General features: G+C 45.6%; 1 protein-coding gene across 4 annotated transcripts in view; it reads left to right on the forward strand.

Moving 5' to 3' along the window:
* Positions 1-20,585, forward strand: part of TNFRSF25 (TNF receptor superfamily member 25) — a 126,984-nt gene that overhangs the window by 72,132 nt on the left and 34,267 nt on the right. For all 4 annotated transcript variants that reach the window (XM_068240443.1, XM_068240444.1, XM_068240445.1 and 1 more), the window contains 3 exons: positions 2,151-2,282; positions 17,116-17,200; positions 18,353-18,423. In XM_068240443.1, coding sequence (XP_068096544.1) covers positions 2,151-2,282; positions 17,116-17,200; positions 18,353-18,423 — 288 coding nt within the window. The remainder of the gene's footprint in view (positions 1-2,150; positions 2,283-17,115; positions 17,201-18,352; positions 18,424-20,585) is intronic.

The raw sequence follows: 20,585 nt of genomic DNA on the forward strand, positions 1-20,585 counted from the left end.
GATTGACAGGTAATCAGTAGGTTATTACAGGGGAGAACAGATGTAAATATTGCACTGGCGAATTGATAAGGGGGGGGTCTGAGGGCAATCTGAGCGTGTAGGCGGGCGATTGGGTGCCCGCAAGGGGCAGATTAGGGTCTGATCTGATGGGTAACAGTGACAGGTGGTGATAGGGGGTGATTGATCGGTGATTGATGGGTAATTAGTGGGTGTTTAGAGGAGAGAATAGATGGAAACACTGCGCTTGGGTGGTGATCTGATGTCGGATCTGCGGGCGATCTATTGGTGTGGGTGGGTGATCAGTTTGCCCGCAAGGGGCAGGTTAGGGGCTGATTGTTGGGTGGCAGTGACAGGGGGTGATTGATGGGTGATTGATGGGTGATAGGTGATTGGCAGGTGATTGACAGGTGATCAGTGGGTTATTACAGGGAAGGACAGATGTAAATATTGCACTGGCGAATTGATAAGGGGGGGTCTGAGGGCAATCTGAGCGTGTAGGCGGGTGATTGGGTGCCCGCAAGGGGCAGATTAGGGTCTGATCTGATGGGTAACAGTGACAGGTGGTGATAGGGGGTGATTGATGGGTAATTAGTGGGTGTTTAGAGGAGAGAATAGATGTAAACGCTGCGCTTGGGTGGTGATCTGATGTCGGATCTGCGGGCGATCTATTGGTGTGGGTGGGTGATCAGATTGCCCGCAAGGGGCAGGTTAGGGGCTGATTGTTGGGTGGCAGTGACAGGGGGTGACAGGGGGTGATTGATGGGTGATAGGTGATTGGCAGGTGATTGACAGGTGATCAGTGGGTTATTACAGGGAAGAACAGATGTAATTAATGCACTGGTGAATTGATAAGGGGGGGTCAGAGGGCAATCTGAGCGTGTGGGCGGGTGATTGGGTGCCCGCAAGGGGCAGATTAGGGTCTGATCTGATAGGTAAAAGTGACAGGTGGTGATAGGGGGTGATTGATGGGTGATTGATGGGTAATTAGTGGGTGTTTAGAGGAGAGAATAGATGTAAACAATGGATTTGGGAGGTGATCAGATGTCGGATCTGCGGGCGATCTATTGGTGTGGGGGGGTGATCAGATTGCCCGCAAGGGGCAGGTTAGGGGCTGATTGATGGGTGGCAGTGACAGGGGGTGATTGACGGGTGATTGACAGGTGATTGACAGGTGATCAGGGGGATAGATGCATACAGTAAACAGGGGGGGGGGGTGGGTCTGGGGAGAATCTGAGGGGTGGGGGGTGATCAGGAGGGGGCAGGGAGCAGGGGGGGGGATAAAAAAAAAATAGCGTTGACAGATAGTGACAGGGAGTGATTGATGGGTGATTAGGGGGGTGATTGGGTGCAAACAGGGGTCTGGGGGGTGGGCAGGGGGGGGGTCTGATGGGTGCTGTGGGCGATCTGGGGCAGGGGGGGGAAATCAGTGTGCTTGGGTGCGGACTAGGGTGGCTGCAGCCTGCCCTGGTGGTCCCTCGGACACTGGGACCACCAGGGCAGGAGGCAGCCTGTATAATACACTTTGTAAACATTACAAAGTGTATTATACACTTTGTATGCGGCGATCGCGGGGTTTTGCGGCGGGCGAGCGGTGACAGGCGCCGGCGGAGGATCGCGTCACGGATGACGCGATCGCTCCGCCCATGCCCTTAGAAGGACCGCCGCCTCTGTGGGTGAGCCGGTCCTTCAGGGCTCCACTTCCCGGCCGCCCCTGTGCGTTAGGCGGTCGGGAAGTGGTTAAACGCGGGGCAGATAGACTTTTAATGGCTGGAAGAAGCCCCAGGTAAATAAAGCTTAACTTTTTTTATTTTACCTTAGATGTCCTTCAATTACTGTGGTGTAGAAAGACAAAAAGAAAGAACAACCGAGAGCCCCCAATAGTGTATTATTGTTGATATAAGGTAATCTTCAATTTGTATATCAGCAGCTGGCGTCCAGGGCAGGGCAGATGCCCCAATTTGCCCGACGTGGAAATGCCCGTGATTATGTTATTTTTACTCTTTGGGTTTTAAAGTATCTACATTATGGTATGGCCACAATACAACAACTAAACAACACTTGACATTCCTTGAGTTAGAACTCTATTATATACAAATGGATCTTGCTGTTTAGAAGATGTTGAGCACTTTCTGAAACACTTTCCTCTCCAGATTCCCAGGTTGAGAAAACACCTTGTAATGCAACCCAAGATGTAATATGCGGCTGTAAAGAGGGGTTCTATGACAATGATGGAAGTTGCCACCCATGTACAAAATGCCAGAATAGAAAAGTCAACCAGAATTGTAAGTATGAATAACAGTCCTAAATTTCAAAAAATATCAAAACCCCTCAACAGTACTGCAGCCTTTCTTACCTGTTTGGGGAAAATCAGTGGCCAAAATGTGTACAAATAATTATATCATAATGTTGTGTTGAGGTGAGATTCTGTGTCCTGCAGTTACCCTTAGTAAACAACTAAAGACCAAACACAAGAATGATCAGCATAAGATTTTCTATCATAATTAAATTCACCAGAAACTTTGACAGAACACATAACATTTTAACCAGTCCAACCAGCAATTTCAAATCCCTCCTGTCTGCCTGCTTACTCACCCATTCTAAATATCTCTCCACTCTACATGGCAGTCACTCTAAGTAACCTCCTCTTCTCTGACAGGCTTCAATTCCTTTACTGAACAGTGTCCTGCTTATCTCCAAAACACACTACCTGATCTCTGGGCCCTATTCCATTTTATAATATCCCCCAGTTCTCCTCCGCCTTCATTTTTATTACTACTTTCAGCCTCTATCTCCACTGGCCTTTACCTTTCCACATTGAAACAGGCACTCATGATACCACTAATTGATAATAATTTCTGGACACTATAGCTCTCTCTGATTTCCACCCTGTGTCACTTCTCCCCTCTGTTTCAAAACTTCTAGAACAAAACTTTTGATCCCATTCAGTCTTGTTTTCGCTTTACTAGTTCAGTCATTACTAAAGTTGCTAATGACCCCCTTGTTGAAAAAGCCTAAAGCCCCATCTACACGATACGATTCTTTGTACGATTCGATTACGATTCTATTTACGATCCGATTAAATCCAACATGTCCGATCAGGATTCGATTCGATTCAATTCGATTTGCCATTGCAAAACAATGGCAAATCGAATTGAATCGAATCGAATCCTGATCGGACATGTTGGATTTAATCGGATCGTAAATAGAATCGTAATCGAATCGTACAAAGAATCGTATCGTGTAGATGGGGCTTAATGCTAATTCTGTATGTATGCCTCAACTTTTCCTCTACCTTTGCTACTGACATTAAATCTCTGCTTAGCCAGACTGTCATCACTAGGAATCAAGGGTCCAGCACATTTTTAGATCTCCTCTTATCAGCAAAAGTGCACTCTAGAATGTGACTAGTGCCAAAGATGAGTGGTCCCCCCTCTTTCCACCTCTTATCAACAGTTGTCCATGGATCGCACTCCAAATCAATAAGCACAAGGTGCAACAAATCCAGTCAATTCCTATAGATACTGCGCTTATAGGTGTTCAGTGTCAGACGATCCCGGTTAGATACTTATTTGTGCATAATAACCTCAATGTATAAAGAAAAAAAACATAGCGTGATACTGTATAAAACTGCCAATTACACTACGTGTTCTTCACTTTGTGTCTGAACAAGCACCATCACCATACATATGAGTATCACAGTCCCTCACCCTCTCATGTGACTGCCAAGTATTAGACCCCATTAACGTCTTTAAAAACGTTTATGCTGTCTGTGACTTGGCAGTCACAGCAGCATGAAAGATTTTATCTGCCAAAAGATCGACCATTAGATATATCCCTGTGACATCACCCTCCAATTCCTTTTCCCTTTGCTGCAGATTCCTACTCAGCCTCAGACCCTGAGGGAATTCTGAAGGCATTCAGCACTGCAGGCAAAGTGACCTTTTGGATTGGTTGGTACACTCTAATTTTGATTGTATGTACAATCGATACAATCTGCGATTTTGTATAGAGATCTGGTAAGCTGCCACCAATTTGATTTAGCATGCGACTACGCAAACCTAACTCTAGCTTGTCCTGTAGGAAAAAGGATTATTTCAACAACCTCTCTAGAGATAGCAAGACATAAAAATAAAACAGTGTTGGTAACGTTCTCTTCGAAAAAGGCAGGATTCTTTGCAAAGGCTATTCAGATCAAGAACATAGACAAATTAATTTTCATTGTTTAAATTAAGCCCAACTGGACAAATATATTTGTCCAGTGTTGTTGTGGAGAGTGCACCACCAGTTTGCTACTAAATGAGGCACATGTGGTATCATTTTAACCGTGATGAGTTGTAGAATATATTTTGGTGTGTCTAAAACCTGTGAACCACGTCACATGAAAAATAGGTAGGGACAAACTCAATCAAATATAAAAAGTCATTTTCAGAATTATGATCAAACTTGGGAAAGTTTTAGCAACACTACAAGAGACATATGTGGTATCATTTTAACCGTGATAAGTAGTAGAATAGAGTTTAAAGCGTTTTAGGGTTGCGGCGCATGTCTCCTGTATTTTTTTTAGTCACAAACTGAATCAAAAGAAATTACATTTTTGCATATTCTGTACCAAAATAAAAGACTTGTAAAATGAAAACAAAGTGACAGAATATGAAAGAAACAACATATATTGTTACCTTAGGAACCTGGCTTTTTAAATATGTATGCCATAAGGGTATATTACTATTATTTTTCAAAATAAGGCCTTGTAATCATTGACAGTGTACAATGAGAAAGCAAAAAACTCAAAACAGAAAAAAGACACCTTTATTTCCAAATACAATATTCTCTCCATACATTGTGCTAGGAACATAATCTAAATGTAGCAATAACCAGGATGGATGAGCAAATACAATTAGTGGGTTTAACTTATAGTCAGCACTGTTTAATTTAAAGCTATAATGGATGTAAATGGAGAAATAGATTGTTTTTTTTTATCTTTTTCCCTTATTTTCCCTTTAAAATGCATAGAAAATAAGGTGATTACTAAACAAAATGAACACACACTAAAAGCCGAATTTGTCCTGAAAAAAACAATATATAGATCATTTAGTTGTGATAAGGAGTAATAAAGTTATTGGCAAATGAATGGGAGCATCGCCTATATGTGAAAATTGCTCTCGGGCTGAAGTGGTTAATTTATAATAAAATAATGCATAAAGATGAGTATCTAACAATTAACAGATTTATATAAAAAATAATAAGGATAAAAAGTAAAAATGATAACTGGATCCATTCTGAGCAGTCTATAGAATTATTGTGTCCATTGGAAATTGTAAATCCAAACAGAAGATAGAAAGTTCTGTGGGTAATCCAAAGGTAATAGTCCAGGTCCAATTTGGGCTAGCAGTAAATCTTTGATGGTATGAATTTTAATAGAAGGAACCCTGACAGCCTTTGTGTCCACATATTTAACCCTCTATTTTCTAGGGGTGGATCTTGTAAGGAGAGATGATCCCCAACTCTAGCAACCTGACTTCAGGCTGGGTTCAGCCCCTTGCCTTAGGAAGAGTATTTTTGTATTTTCTCAGATTATAACTCAGCACCACAGAATATGTTAGCACTTTATAAATAAATAATAAAAATAACAATTTAATGGAAGTGTGGCCGATTATATAATTACCAACAGTTATGCTCTGTCATAATTTGCTTAACCACTTGAGGACCTAGGGCTTTCTACCCCTTAAGGACCGGCCACTTTTTTTCCATTCAGACCACTGCAGCTTTCACGGTTTATTGCTCGCTCATACAACCTACCACCTAAATGAATTTTGGCTCCTTTTCTTGTCACTAATAAAGCTTTCTTTTGGTGCTATTTGATTGCTCCTGCGATTTTTACTTTTTATTATATTCATCAAAAAAGACATGAATTTTGGCAAAAAAATGATTTTTTTAACTTTCTGTGCTGACATTTTTCAAATAAAGTAAAATTTCTGTATACATGCAGCGCGAAAAATGTGGACAAACATGTTTTTGATAAAAAAAACCCCATTCAGTGTATATTTATTGGTTTGGGTAAAAGTTATAGCGTTTACAAACTATGGTGCAAAAAGTGAATTTTCCCATTTTCAAGCATCTCTGACTTTTCTGACCCCCTGTCATGTTTCATGATAGGCTAGAATTCCAGGATAGTATAAATACCCCCCAAATGACCCCATTTTGGAAAGAAGACATCCCAAAGTATTCACTGAGAGGCATAGTGAGTTCATAGAAGATATTATTTTTTGTCACAAGTAAGCGGAAAATGACACTTTGTGAGAAAAAAAAAAAAAAAGTTTCCATTTCTTCTAACTTGCGACAAAAAAAAATGAAATCTGCCACGGACTCACCATGCCCCTCTCTGAATACCTTGAAGGGTCTACTTTCCAAAATGGGGTCATTTGTGGGGTGTGTTTACTGTCCTGACATTTTGGGGGGTGCTAAATTGTAAGCACCCCTGTAAAGCCTAAAGGTGCTCATTGGACTTTGGACCCCTTAGCGCAGTTAGGCTGCAAAAAAGTGCCACACATGTGGTATTGCCGTACTCAGGAGAAGTAGTATAATGTGTTTTGGGGTGTATTTTTACACATACCCATGCTGGGTGGGAGAAATATCTCTGTAAATGACAATTTGTTAATTTTTTTTACACACAATTGTCCATTTACAGAGATCTTTCTCCCACTCAGCATGGGTATGTGTAAAAATACACCACAAAACACATTATACTACTTCTCCTGAGTACGGCGATACCACATGTGTGGCACTTTTTTGCACCCTAACTGCGCTAAAGGGCCCAAAGTCCAATGAGTACCTTTAGGATTTCACAGGTCATTTTGAGAAATTTCGTTTCAAGACTACTCCTCACGGTTTAGGGCCCCTAAAATGCCAGGGCAGTATAGGAACCCCACAAATGAGCCCATTTTAGAAAGAAGACACCCCAAGGTATTCCGTTAGGAGTATTGTGAGTTCATAGAAGATTTTATTTTTTGTCAAAAGTTAGCGGAAAATGACACTTTGTGAAAAAACACAATTAAAATCAATTTCCGCTAACTTGTGACAAAAAATAAAATCTTCTATGAACTCGCCATACTACTAACGGAATACCTTGGGGTGTCTTCTTTCTAAAATGGGGTCATTTGTGGGGTTCCTATACTGCCCTGGCATTTTAGGGGCCCTAAACCGTGAGGAGTAGTCTTGAAACGAAATTTCTCAAAATGACCTGTGAAATCCTAAAGGTACTCATTGGACTTAGGGCCCTTTAGCGCAGTTAGGGTGCAAAAAAGTGCCACACATGTGGTATCGCCATACTCGGGAGAAGTAGTACAATGTGTTTTGGGGTGTATTTTTACACATACCCATGCTGGGTGGGAGAAATACCTCTGTAAATGGACAATTGTGTGTAAAAAAATCAAAAGATTGTCATTTACAGAGGTATTTCTCCCACCCAGCATGGGTATGTGTAAAAATACACCCCAAAACACATTATACTACTTCTCCCGAGTACGGCGATACCACATGTGTGGCACTTTTTTGCACCCTAACTGCACTAAGGGGCCCAAAGTCCAATGAGTACCTTTAGGATTTCACAGGTCATTTTTGTTTCAAGACTACTCCTCGCGGTTTAGGGCCCCTAAAATGCCAGGGCAGTATAGGAACCCCACTAATGACCCCATTTTAGAAAGAAGACACCCCAAGGTATTCCGTTAGGAGTATGGTGAGTTCATAGAAGTTTTTATTTTTTTGTCACAAGTTAGCGGAAATTGATTTTAATAGTTTTTTTTCACAAAGTGTCATTTTCCGCTAACTTGTGACAAAAAATAAAATCTTCTATGAACTCACCATACTCCGTACGGAATACCTTTGGGTGTCTTCTTTCTAGAATGGGGTCATTTGTGGGGTTCCTATACTGCCCTGGCATTTTAGGGGCCCTAAACCGTGAGGAGTAGTCTTGAAACCAAATGTCGCAAAATGACCTGTGAAATCCTAAAGGTACTCATTGGACTTTGGGCCCCTTAGCGTACTTAGGGTGTAAAAAAGTGCCACACATGTGGTACCGCCGTACTCAGGAGAAGTAGTATAATGCGTTTTGGGGTGTATTTTTACACATACCCATGCTAAGTGGGAGAAATAACTCTGTAAGTGACAATTGTTTGATTTTTTTACACACAATTGTCCATTTACATAGAAATTTCTCCCACCCAGCATGGGTATGTGTAAAAATACACCCCAAAACACATTATACTACTTCTCCCGAGTACGGCGGTACCACATGTGTGACACTTTTTTGCAGCCTAGGTGCGCTAAGGGGCCCAACGTCCTATTCACAGATCATTTTGAAGCATTTGTTTTCTAGACTACTCCTCGCGGTTTAGGGCCCCTAAAATGCCAGGGCAGTATAGGAACCCCACAAGTGACCCCATTTTAGAAAGAAGACACCCCAAGGTATTCCGTTAGGTGTATGGCGAGTTCATAGAAGATTTTATTTTTTGTCACAAGTTAGTGAAAAATGACACTTTGTAAAAAAAAAAACAATAAAAATTAATTTCCGCTAACTTTTGACAAAAAATAAAATCTTCTATGAACTCGTCATACACCTAACAGAATACCTTGGGGTGTCTTTTTTTCTAAAATGGGGTCACTTGTGGGGTTCCTATACCGCCCTGGCATTTTACAGGCCCAAAACCGTGAGTAGTCTGGAAACCAAATGTCTCAAAATGACTGTTCAGGGGTATAAGCATCTGCAAATTTTGATGACAGGTGGTCTATGAGGGGGCGAATTTTGTGGAACCGGTCATAAGCAGGGTGGCCTTTTAGATGACAGGTTGTATTGGGCCTGATCTGATGGATAGGAGTGCTAGGGGGGTGACAGGAGGTGATTGATGGGTGTCTCAGGGGGTGGTTAGAGGGGAAAATAGATGCAATCAATGCACTGGGGAGGTGATCGGAAGGGGGTCTGAGGGGGATCTGAGGGTTTGGCCGAGTGATCAGGAGCCCACACGGGGCAAATTGGGGCCTGATCTGATGGGTAGGTGTGCTAGGGGGTGACAGGAGGTGATTGATGGGTGTCTCAAGGTGTGATTAGAGGGGGGAATAGATGCAAGCAATGCACTGGCGAGGTGATCAGGGCTGGGGTCTGAGGGCATTCTGAGGGTGTGGGCGGGTGATTGAGTGCCCTAGGGGCAGATAGGGGTCTAATCTGATAGGTAGCAGTGACAGGGGGTGATTGATGGGTAATTAGTGGGTGTTTAGGGTAGAGAATAGATGGAAACACTGCGCTTGGGTGGTGATCTGATGTCGGATCTGCGGGCGATCTATTGGTGTGGGTGGGTGATCAGTTTGCCCGCAAGAGGCAGGTTAGGGGCTGATTGATGGGTGGCAGTGACAGCGGGTGATTGATGGGTGGCAGTGACAGGGGGTGATTGATGGGTGGCAGTGACAGGGGGTGATTGATGGGTGATAGGTGATTGGCAGGTGTTTGACAGGTGATCAGTGGGTTATTACAGGGAAGGACAGATGTAAACATTGCACTGGCGAATTGATAAGGGGTGGTCTGAGGGCAATCTGAGCGTGTAGGCGGGTGATTGGGTGCCCGCAAGGGGCAGATTAGGGTCTGATCTGATGGGTAACAGTGACAGGTGGTGATAGGGGGTGATTGATGGGTAATTAGTGGGTGTTTAGAGGAGAGAATAGATGTAAACACTGCACTTGGGTGGTGATCTGATGTCGGATCTGCGGGCGATCTATTGGTGTGGGTGGGTGATCAGATTGCCCGCAAGGGGCAGGTTAGGGGCTGATTGTTGGGTGGCAGTGACAGGGGGTGATTGATGGGTGATAGGTGATTGGCAGGTGATTGACAGGTGATCAGTGGGTTATTACAGGGAAGGACAGATGTAATTAATGCACTGGCGAATTGATAAGGGGGGGGGGGGGGGGTCTGAGGGCAATCTGAGCGTGTGGGCGGGTGATTGGGTGCCTGCAAGGGGCAGATTAGGGTCTGATCTGATAGGTAACAGTGACAGGTGGTGATAGGGGGTGATTGATGGGTGATTGATGGGTAATTAGTGGGTGTTTAGAGAAGATAACAGATGTAAACGATACATTTGGGAGGTAATCTGACGGCGGGTTTGCGGGCGATCTAATAGTTTGGGTGGGTGATCAGATTGCCCGCAAGGGGCAGGTTAGGAGCTGATTGATGGGTGGCAGTGACAGGGGGTGACAGGGGGTGATTGATGGGTGATAGGTGATTGGCAGGTGATTGACAGGTGATCAGTGGGTTATTACAGGGAAGAACAGATGTAATTAATGCACTGGTGAATTGGTCAGAGGGCAATCTGAGCGTGTGGGCGGGTGATTGGGTGCCCGCAAGGGGCAGATTAGGGTCTGATCTGATAGGTAAAAGTGACAGGTGGTGATAGGGGGTGATTGATGGGTAATTAGTGGGTGTTTAGAGGAGAGAATAGATGTAAACAATGGATTTGGGAGGTGATCTGATGTCGGATCTGTGGGCGATCTATTGGTGTGGGGGGGTGATCAGATTGCCCGCAAGGGGCAGGTTAGGGGCTGATTGATGGGTGGCAGTGACAGGGGGTGATTGACGGGTGATTGACGGGTGATTGACAGGTGATCAGGGGGATAGATGCATACAGTAAACAGGGGGGGGGGGTGGTCTGGGGGGGGGGGTCTGGGGAGAATCTGAGGGGTGGGGGGTGATCAGGAGGGGGCAGGGAGCAGGGGGGGGGATAAAAAAAAGAATAGCGTTGACAGATAGTGACAGGGAGTGATTGATGGGTGATTAGGGGGGTGATTGGGTGCAAACAGGGGTCTGGGGGGTGGGCAGGGGGGGGTCTGATGGGTGCTGTGGGCGATCTGGGGCAGGGGGGGGGGAAATCAGTGTGCTTGGGTGCAGACTAGGGTGGCTGCAGCCTGCCCTGGTGGTCCCTCGGACACTGGGACCACCAGGGCAGGAGGCAGCCTGTATAATACACTTTGTAAACATTACAAAGCGTATTATACACTTTGTATGCGGCGATCGCGGGGTTAACATCCCGCCTGCGCTTCCGTATAGCCGGCGGGATGTTGCGGCGGGCGAGCGGTGACAGGCGCCGGCGGAGGATCGCGTCACGGAGGATCGCGTCACTTAGAAGGACCGCCGCCTCTGTGGGTGAGTCGGTCCTTCAGGGCTCCACTTCCCGGCCGCCTCTGTGCGTTAGGCGGTCGGGAAGTGGTTAACTTGTGGATACCAATCATGCCTGGTCTACCAGATTCCCTGAGGATTGATATCTCAGGCTGTGGATCAGCTAGAAGAATCATTAACCTTTTCAAAGGTGTATCAACCTTAGCGTGTTATTCACTGTGAGCAGCAAACTGCTGCAGCCATGCTAGTTCAAAATATTCCTCAAATTATGTTGCAATGTGGAATTAATTATAGCATAGTGAAATCAGAGGACAATATAGCCCTGTGTTCCTGTGGACATGGTATGGTGAATGTCTCTTTAAAAGTTATTGGTTCATTATGGTCCTGCTTCCTGACTAGCTATCAGTGTCCCCAGGGCAGATTCTAGTCCAACTTGCACCCAGGGTGATGGTGTAAAAATTGTGCCCCCCCATTGACTTGTGCACCTATACTATGCCCCCAGTATAGGTAATCAGGTATAGGTGCCCCCAGTATAGGTAGCCAGGCATAGGTGCCCCCAGTATAGGTAGCCAGACATGGGTGTCCCCAGTATAGGTAGCCAGACATAGGTTCCCCCAGTATAGATACCCGGGCAAAGTTGCCCCCAATATAGGTAGCCAGGCATGGGTGCGTCCAGTATATGTAGTCAGCTGTAGTGCCCCTAATATAAGTAGCCAACTATAGGTGCCCCCAATACAGGTTAGCTAGGTATAGCTGCCACCCATATAGGTGATGGATGGGGGAGCCGCAACCACACTCAGACTCATCCATGGGGAGGCGGCGCCAACTTCTCCCTCCCTTTGTCTCCATGGGGCCCCCATCTCGTCCCCCTCCACTATAGAGTAAGCACTACAGAATCCTCTAAAAACAACTCACCTCATTCCCGGCTCCCAGCGATGTTCACTTGAGCTGGGCTCCTCTGTCTCCAGCACTGCTTAGCTTACTCTCACTACTTCCTGATTAGCAGAAAGTAGAGAAAATAAGTGGCACTGCAGACAGAGGCGCTCAACTCAGGTGAACATCACTTGGAACCGGGAAGTAGGTGAGTTGTTTTTAGAGGCTTCCATTGTGCTTACTCTACAGTGGAGGAAGCAGCACAGAGGGTGGCCCTGGGGAGATTGAGGGAGGGAGGGAGGAGTCAGGCCCCTCTCCCAGAGCCCCAATGTGGTAGCGGCGCCCTCCTCCCTCACTGCGCCCCCAGCAGAAACCCACCTCACCTGCCCCTAGAAAGAGGTCTAAGTGCCCCTGTGATGTAAAATTCAAAGAATGTGCAGGGAGTCATTACGTGGGGAAACTAGGCCTGTTACAAAGAAGTAATGATTTTATTGCTTTCTCCTGTGTGGGGCGTTTTACAGCCCTCCCCAAGGAATTTGAAAACACCTTCTATAGACACATTTTCCTTTTTAAAGCAAAACTAAAACATACTGTGCTTGATTCACTAAGACAAATAGCGTGCCTTATTAAAGTTAAGGGGCCTTATCGGTGCCTTATCAAAGTTAAAGAGACTCTGAAGCGAGAATAATTCTCGCTTCAGAGCTCATAGTTAGCAGGGGCACGTGTGCCCCTGCTAAACCGCCGCTAAACAGGGGTCCCTTCACTCCCAAACCCACCCCTGCAAGACTTGGTCGCAAAGTTGGTCGTGTAATGAGGCAGGGCTAACGGCTGCAGCCCTGCCTCCAGTCGCGTCTATCAGACGCGCATCGCCGCCTCTCCCCCGCCCCTCTCAGTGAAGGATGACTGAGAGGGGCGGGGGAGAGGCGGAGGTATGCGTCTGATAGTCGCACAGGAGGCAGGGCTGCGGCGGTTAGCCCTGCCTCAATGCGGAAGAGATTCCACTCTGTACGGGGGTGGGTTTGGGGGTGGAGGGACCCCCGGTAAGCCGCGGGATAGCGGCGGTTTAGCAGGGGCACACATGCCCCTGCTATCTATGAGGTCTGAAGCGAGATTTATTCTCGCTTCAGACTCTCTTTAAGGGGCCTTATCAGAGTTAAGGGACCTTATCGGTGCCTTATCAAAGTTAAGGGGCCTTATCAGAGTAGCATAAAGAGCGCTATAAACATGCCTGCTAATTGGCAATGACGAGAGCTCCGCTCGTCCTGCCCTGAGCCCCTGTGGGTCCAATCACTTTAAAGGACATTATCCCCGCACATTGATTGGCCCAAATAGGCTGCCTGTCACTAGACACGCACAAACAACCTCAAGAAACAGAATTCCCAATCTGAAGTCATAATTGACAAAATCAGTTAATCACTGCTTCACTGCTCAGAAACTCTTTATTGTGTGAAATTTGCATGATTAAAAACAAGGCATGGTTGCATGACATCCATAAGTCTTTATACAGACTAATAATAAATAGGCAAGGCTTTGTAGTTCCTATTATGAAGATTAATATACAACATAATAATGAAATATGCCAAATGTCTAGGAATACTAGTAATGGCATAAACGGTATACAGTGGTGTGAAAAACTGTTTGCCGCCTTCCTGAATTCTTATTCTTTTGCATGTTTGTCACACTTAAATGTTTTTGCTCATCAAAAACCATTAACTATTAGTCAAAGATAACATAATTGAACATAAAATGCAGTTTTAAATGATGGTTTTTATTTCAACTTTTGTCTCGTCGGTCCACAAGGTATTTCCCCAAAAGTCTTGGCAATCATTGAGATGTTTTTTAGCAAAATTGAGACCAGCCTCAATGTCCTTTTTGCTTAAAAGTGGTTTGCGCCTTGGATATCTACCATGCAGGCCGTTTTTGCCCAGTCTCTTTCTTGCGGTGGAGTCGTGAACACTGACTTTAATTGAGGCAAGTGAGGCCTGCAGTTCTTTAGATGTTGTCCTGGGGTCTTTTGTGGCCTCTCGGATGAGTTTTCTCTGCGCTCTTGGGGTAATATTGGTCGTCCGGCCACTCCTGGAAAGGTTCATCACTGTTCCATGTTTTTGCCATTTGTGGATAATGGCTCTAACTGTGGTTCGCTGGAGTCCCAAAGCTTTAAAAATGGCTTTATAACCTTTATCAGACTGATAGATCTCAATTACAGTACTTTTGTTCTCATTTGTTCCTGAATTTCCTGGGATCTTGGCATGATGTCTAGCTTTTGAGATGCTTTTGGTCTACTTCTCTGTGTCAGATAGCTCCTATTTCAGTGATTTCTTGATTGAAACCGGTGTGGCAGTAATCAGGCCTGGGGGTGACTACAGAAATTGAACTCAGGTGTGATAAACCACAGTTAAGTTATTTTTTTAACAAGGGGGGCAATCACTTTTTCACACAGGGCCATGTAGATTTGGAGTTTTTTTTTCTCACTAAATAATAAAAACCATCATTTAAAACTGCATTTTGTGTTCAATTATGTTATCTTTGACTAATAGTTAATGGTTTTTGATGAGCAGAAACATTTAAGTGTGACAAACATGCAAAAGAATAAGAAATCAGGAAGGGGGCAAATAGTTTTTCACACCACTGTATATATTATATAACTATAAAATGTATGATCTCTCAAGAACAAATTGCAAATAAGCAATATGTATAGATCTGTGCAATATTATTAATATTCATAGATATCACATGGTGCTGGTGTAAGGGAGATAACACCATAGAAAAATGCCAAAAAAGTGAAAAAGTATTTAGAGTGAAGCATACCAATGAAAGTGCTAGTGCAAAAAGATGGCCAATATAGACAAAAAGTGCCAGTGCTAACCTATACAGCGTATCCACCAAGAATATAATGCAACAGAAAGTATCAATAAGAATTATTATATCGGAAATACCATGTCTGCAGTGATTAGGAGCAGGAACCAAGGTGAAGTGATGAGAGACGCAGAGTGCAGGGATAATGTCCTTTAAAGTGATTGGACCCGCAGGGGTCCAGGACAGGATGAGTGGAGCTCTGGTCATTGCCAATTAGCAGGCATATGTTCGTAGCGCTTGCTATGCTATTCTGATAAGGCCCCTTAAAGGCACTCTGAGCAGTCCCCTAAAATCAACGCAGAAGTAGTGCGTGTGTACAGTCTGTCGGCAGACTGATAAGGCTTTTTCTGAATGATCCGCTCAGTGGATCATTCAGAAACGCCCTTATCAGTCTGCCTGACAGACTGTACATACGCACTACTGTTGGCAGAACGCCCGCCCAGCGGAAGGGGTCTGATGGACCCGTCGTTCATTACAGTAGTGCGTGTGTACGCACCTTAAGGCACGCTATTTGTCTTAGTTAATCAAGCCCACTGGGCATTCTGCAGCATGCCTTACTTTCATGCGATGGGCGCCTCTGACGCAGAAGAATCTGTCACAATCCCTCTCTGATCTAATCTGATAAGAGAGGGATCTATTGCCTGTTCACACACTGCAGACAGATTCCCAATAGATTTCAGCATGAAATCTATTGAAAATTGTCATAGTACTACCACTTCCTCCATCTGCCCCCTCCCCCCATGTTATATTGTGCAGGGTCGTAACTACAAATCACATGGCCCCCCTGTAAAATTTTGGATGCCCCCCCCCCCTCCCCGCTTTCTGCACAGGTAAACTGAGAACCAATGATATTCAATTGGCTAGTGCACACTTGAATGTGTTTTCCCCATGCAGATAAAAACTGACAGCACTGCATGCATTTTTTTCTATCAATAACATTAGCTTCGGTGATAAAACGTGCATGCTTTTACACATACAGACACACATGGTGTGCATAAAATGCTTACAGAAAACCAACTGACGAGTGTGCTCCCTCAGCTTATTACACTCACTCTGTCCATCTCTGATGGAGCTAAACTGGCTCTGCAGACTTCTCCAACATCACTACAGTACAGAGCACACTGAATAGGGACTGTTTACAAATTATTCTCTACGAAACTTTGTATGATTCGTTACCAGTGACTGAGCAGATGAAGTCATTAGAACAATTGTGCAGAGAGCAGAAAGCTTTTTCTCTCTGTGTCCAGACTCCTCAAGCTTCACTACAGTACACAGCACTTGGGGAGAGGTAGAAAGTCTGGGAGTAGTTCTGTACACAAGACCCTGCTGAACACTGAATAGGGACGGTCTACAAATCTTTGCCTGCAAAACTTTGTATGATTCCTAATCAGTGGCTGAGCAGATGCAGTCATTAGAACAATTGTGCAGAGAGCAGAAAGTTTTTTTCTCTGTGTGCCCTTAGTTGTCAGTCTCTCAGGACAGAGAAGGGAAACTTCTGCCACCACAGGCCCCCCTGTGGCTTCTGGGCCCCCTGCAGCTGCATCTCTTGCAGGGTCTATTGTTACATTTCCCATTATCTGTCTTCCCTCCTCAGAGCCCATGGTGAGTGTTGCACACTCACCCCGGTGAGACTTTTGTGTTTGGAGTCTTTGAGTTGCCACTGTGAACACCTGTTACACGTGACTCCACTAGTGGTGTCAGTATATGTGGAGGTGTCATGTGGTACAAGCGCTGGGCAGCAGTGGAGAATGATGCAGGACACAGGAGGAGGTGAGGAGTTGTGCCTGTGTGATAGATGAAATTGTAACACTCATCATGGGCCCAGGGGGGTACACATACACTAGGGGAGACTGATCAGGGGTCCGTCAGTTGTCAGGAAATCAGCATTACTACCAAACGCCCAATCAAGCCCTTTCGACCAACATTTTCCTGCATGACTAATTTATAGTTTTGATTTTGGACAGAATCGATCAGGTGGCCATGTTGCAGCATTGATCTCTGCCAGATTCCATCAGTATAATCAAATCAGCAGGTTATCGATGCCAAAAATCAAGTAATGTATAGGCCCCCTTAATGACTAGTAAAACGTTTTGCAGCCCCCTCAGTTCATAACTTTCGATTTGTTGAAGGCAGCAAGAATCAGGTGTAGTATCAGCCTTATCTGATTTAACAAGGTAATTCAGCAAATAAGTTTGTTTACTGACAAGTAAATGTAATTTAACTGTTCCCTGTAGGCTCTGAAAAAGAAAATACAGTTTGTGATGAAGAATGTCTACCTGGCTTTTACTTGGAGAAGAATGAATGCTTACTCTGTGCTCCGTAAGTGGTATAGCAGTGTTTGCACTGACTTTTAAAGATGTAAAACACTATTTTCTCAGAGCAGATGGCTGACTTTTCATGATTGTGCTGTAGAGTGCTGGTCTTCAATGCTGTGCTACAGAGTGCTGGTCTTCATGGCTGTGCTGCAGATTGATGGACTTCATAGCTGTGTGGCAGAATGCTGGTCTTCAATGCTGTGCTACAGAGTGCTGGTCTTCATGGCTGTGCTGCAGATTGCTGGACTTCATAGCTGTGTGGCAGAATGCTGGTCTTCAATGCTGTGCTACAGAGTGCTGGTCTTCATGGCTGTGCTGCGGATTGCTGGACTTCATAGCTGTGTGAAAGGATGCTGGTCTTCAATGCTGTGCTACAGAGCGTTGGTCTTCAATGCTGTGCTACAGAGTGCTGGTCTTCATGGCTGTGCTGCGGATTGCTGAACTTCATAGCTGTGTGGCAGAATGCTGATCTTCAATGCTGTGCTACAGAGCGTTGGTCTTCAATTCTGTGCTACAGAGTGCTGGTCTTCATGGCTGTGCTGCGGATTGCTGGACTTCATAGCTGTGTGGCAAAATGCTGATCTTCAATGCTGTGCTACAGAGCGTTGGTCTTCAATGCTGTGCTACAGAGTGCTGGTCTTCAATGCTGTGCTGCAGAGTGCTGGATTTCATTACTGTGTGGCAGAGTTCTGATTCCCAATAGTTCTGGTTTTCATGGCTGTGATGCAGTGCTGGTCTTCATGGCTGTGGGGAAGGGTGTTTGTCTTAAATGCTGTGCTGAAGAGTGCTGGTCTTCATGGCTGGGCAGCAGAGTGCTGGTTTTCATATTTGTGCTACAGAGTGCTGGTTTCTAAAGGCCTCTTGCACACTGCAAGCGATTCCGATTCAGATTCCACTTTTTAATCAGTTTTTACATCCCATTCAGATTCTGATTTGCAGTTTGCTCCCTGCACATTGCAAATCGGAATCTGAATCGGATGTAAAAACTGATTAAAAAGCGGAATCTGAATCGGAATCATTTGCAGTGTGCAAGAGGCCAAAGGCTGGGCTGCAGAATGCTGGCTTTGAAGGGCTGTGCTGCAGAGTATTGGCCTTTCAGGCGAATGACTTGAGTAATATTATTTTAGCACTTTACAAAGTAATTCTCTTCCTACAGATCAAATTCCAATTGTGAAGACCTGAAGACACCATGTGCACCACTGTCACAGTGTGTGCGAGTTCCTTCATGTAAGTAAAGCATAAAACTGTATTTAGATACCGACCAGTTTTATCACTCTAGCAAGATCCAGCTTGCTCCCTGTGTATTCTGTTAATATTGCATTATAATAAAAGTGGTTTCAGGGCTCAGAGCACAATCTACAATGGTTATCAGACCCCTCTCTGGTATCAGACCATGCAGCCCAGCAGTAGTGTTTAGTCTGTAGTTTCCATGCAACTCCCTTCCATTTGGAGTGCCATTGCTCCTGCTGAGTTATTTGTTATGAAAACCTGAACAACTAGCCTGAGTGGCTAGACAGAATAGGCTGCAGAACATAACTAATGGGAAAGAGAGTGAAATATGGCTAACTTTTTATAGAAACAATTGCAGGTAGTTCTTCCATTGGCACTGTCGTAAGGTACAGTACATTGGCCAATATTGTACAGTGTGTTTCACACATTGGGCAAAATGGGGCATGTGCCCCCCCCCCCCCCCCCCGGCCAGCTGCTGCCTGCCCCCACCAGCCACCCGATCCCGCAGGAGGAGGAAGCAACACAAAAGAAGGGGCAGCGGGGACAGCGGCTGGGAAGGGGGCCAGACCTCCCACCTCCCTCACCTGGGTCTCCTCCTTCTGGTGCTTCCCCCCTCCAAATTAGCAGCGGCAAACAGAAGCGGTCATCAGCGGGCGGAGGGGAATTACTAACCTTTTTCCTGCGTTCCAGGCGATGGGACACGACGTCACATGACACTGGTCACCGCCTTCTCCACCACTCTGTGCTTCCTGATTAGCGGAAGCACAGTGAGCGTCGGAGAAGTCAGAGACCAGTGTCACGTGACGATGACGCTGCGTGCCATCATCTGGAATGCAGGAAGGTGGGCAGTTCCTCTCCACCCGCTGATGCTTGATTCTGTTTGCCGCTTCTAATTTGGAGGGGGGAATAGCCAGAAGGAGGGGACCCAGGTGAGGGAGGTGGGGGCGGTCTGGCCCCCCTCCCTGCCGCTGTCCCTCCTTCCAAGCTTCCCCCATACTGGGGGCAACTATGCTATACTGGGGGCGACTATACTAGCTATACTGAGCGTGATTATAATACCTACACTGGGGGAAACTATACTAGTTATACTGGGGGCAACTATACTAATACTGGGGCAACTACACTACCTACACTGGGGGCAACTATACTAGCTATACTGGGGGCAACTATACTAACTATACTGGGGGCAACTATACTAGCTATACGGGGGGCAACTATACTCTCTCTGCCTTTCTGATGTCCCTTTCTGCTGTCACTCTCTCTCTCTCTCTGCCTTTCTGCTGTCTCTTTCTGTCTTTCTGCTGTCTCTCTTTCTCTACCTCTTAACTCTCTCTGTTGTCTCTCTCTCTCTCTGCCTTTCTGCTCTCTCTCTCTGCCTTTCTTCTCTCTCTCTGCTTTTCTGCTGTCTCTCTCTCTCTCCACTCTCTATCTGCGTCTATGCTGTCTCACTCTCTCTCTCTGCCTTTTTGCTCTCTCTCCCTCTGCCTTTCTACTGTTTTTCTCTCTCCCTTTCTGTGCTCTCTCTCTCTCTGTGTCTATGCTGTCTCTCTCTGTGCCTTTCTGCTCTCTCACTCTTTCTCTCTGCTTCTATGCTGTCTCTCTCTCTGTGCCTTTCTGCTATCTCTCTCTGCCTTTTTGCTGTCTCTCTCTGCCTTTCTGCTCTCTCTCTGCCTTTCTTCTCGCTCCAAATCCAAATCCAAAAAGCTTTATTGGCAGGACCAAGCACATTTTTATTTAGCATTGCCAAAGCAAAACAAAACAAAACATTAACATCCGGGGGGGGGGGGGGGGGGGGGATATAGATATACTGCTGTCTCTCTCCCTCTCTGCTGTCTCTCTCTCTCTGCCTCTCTGCTCGCACTCTCTCTCTCTGCCTTTCTGCTCGCACTCTCTCTGTCTTTCTGCTGTCTCTCTCTCTTTCTGCTGTCTCTTTCTCTCTGCCTTTCTGCTCTCTCTCGCTTTGCTGTTTCTCTCTCTGCCTCTCAGCTGTCACTCTCCCTCTCAGCTGTGTCTCTCTGCAGTCTCTCTCTCTCTCTCTGCCTTTCTACTGCCCTCCCCACACACGGGCACCCTCCTCCTACCCACTGGCACCCCATCCTGCCCATTGTCCCCCTCTCTCACCCACTGGCACCCTCCTGCAAAATCTGGGGTGTGGCTTA

The sequence above is a fragment of the Hyperolius riggenbachi genome, chromosome 6 (genome assembly GCF_040937935.1).
Source record: "Hyperolius riggenbachi isolate aHypRig1 chromosome 6, aHypRig1.pri, whole genome shotgun sequence".
Classification (NCBI taxonomy): Eukaryota; Metazoa; Chordata; class Amphibia; order Anura; family Hyperoliidae; genus Hyperolius; species Hyperolius riggenbachi.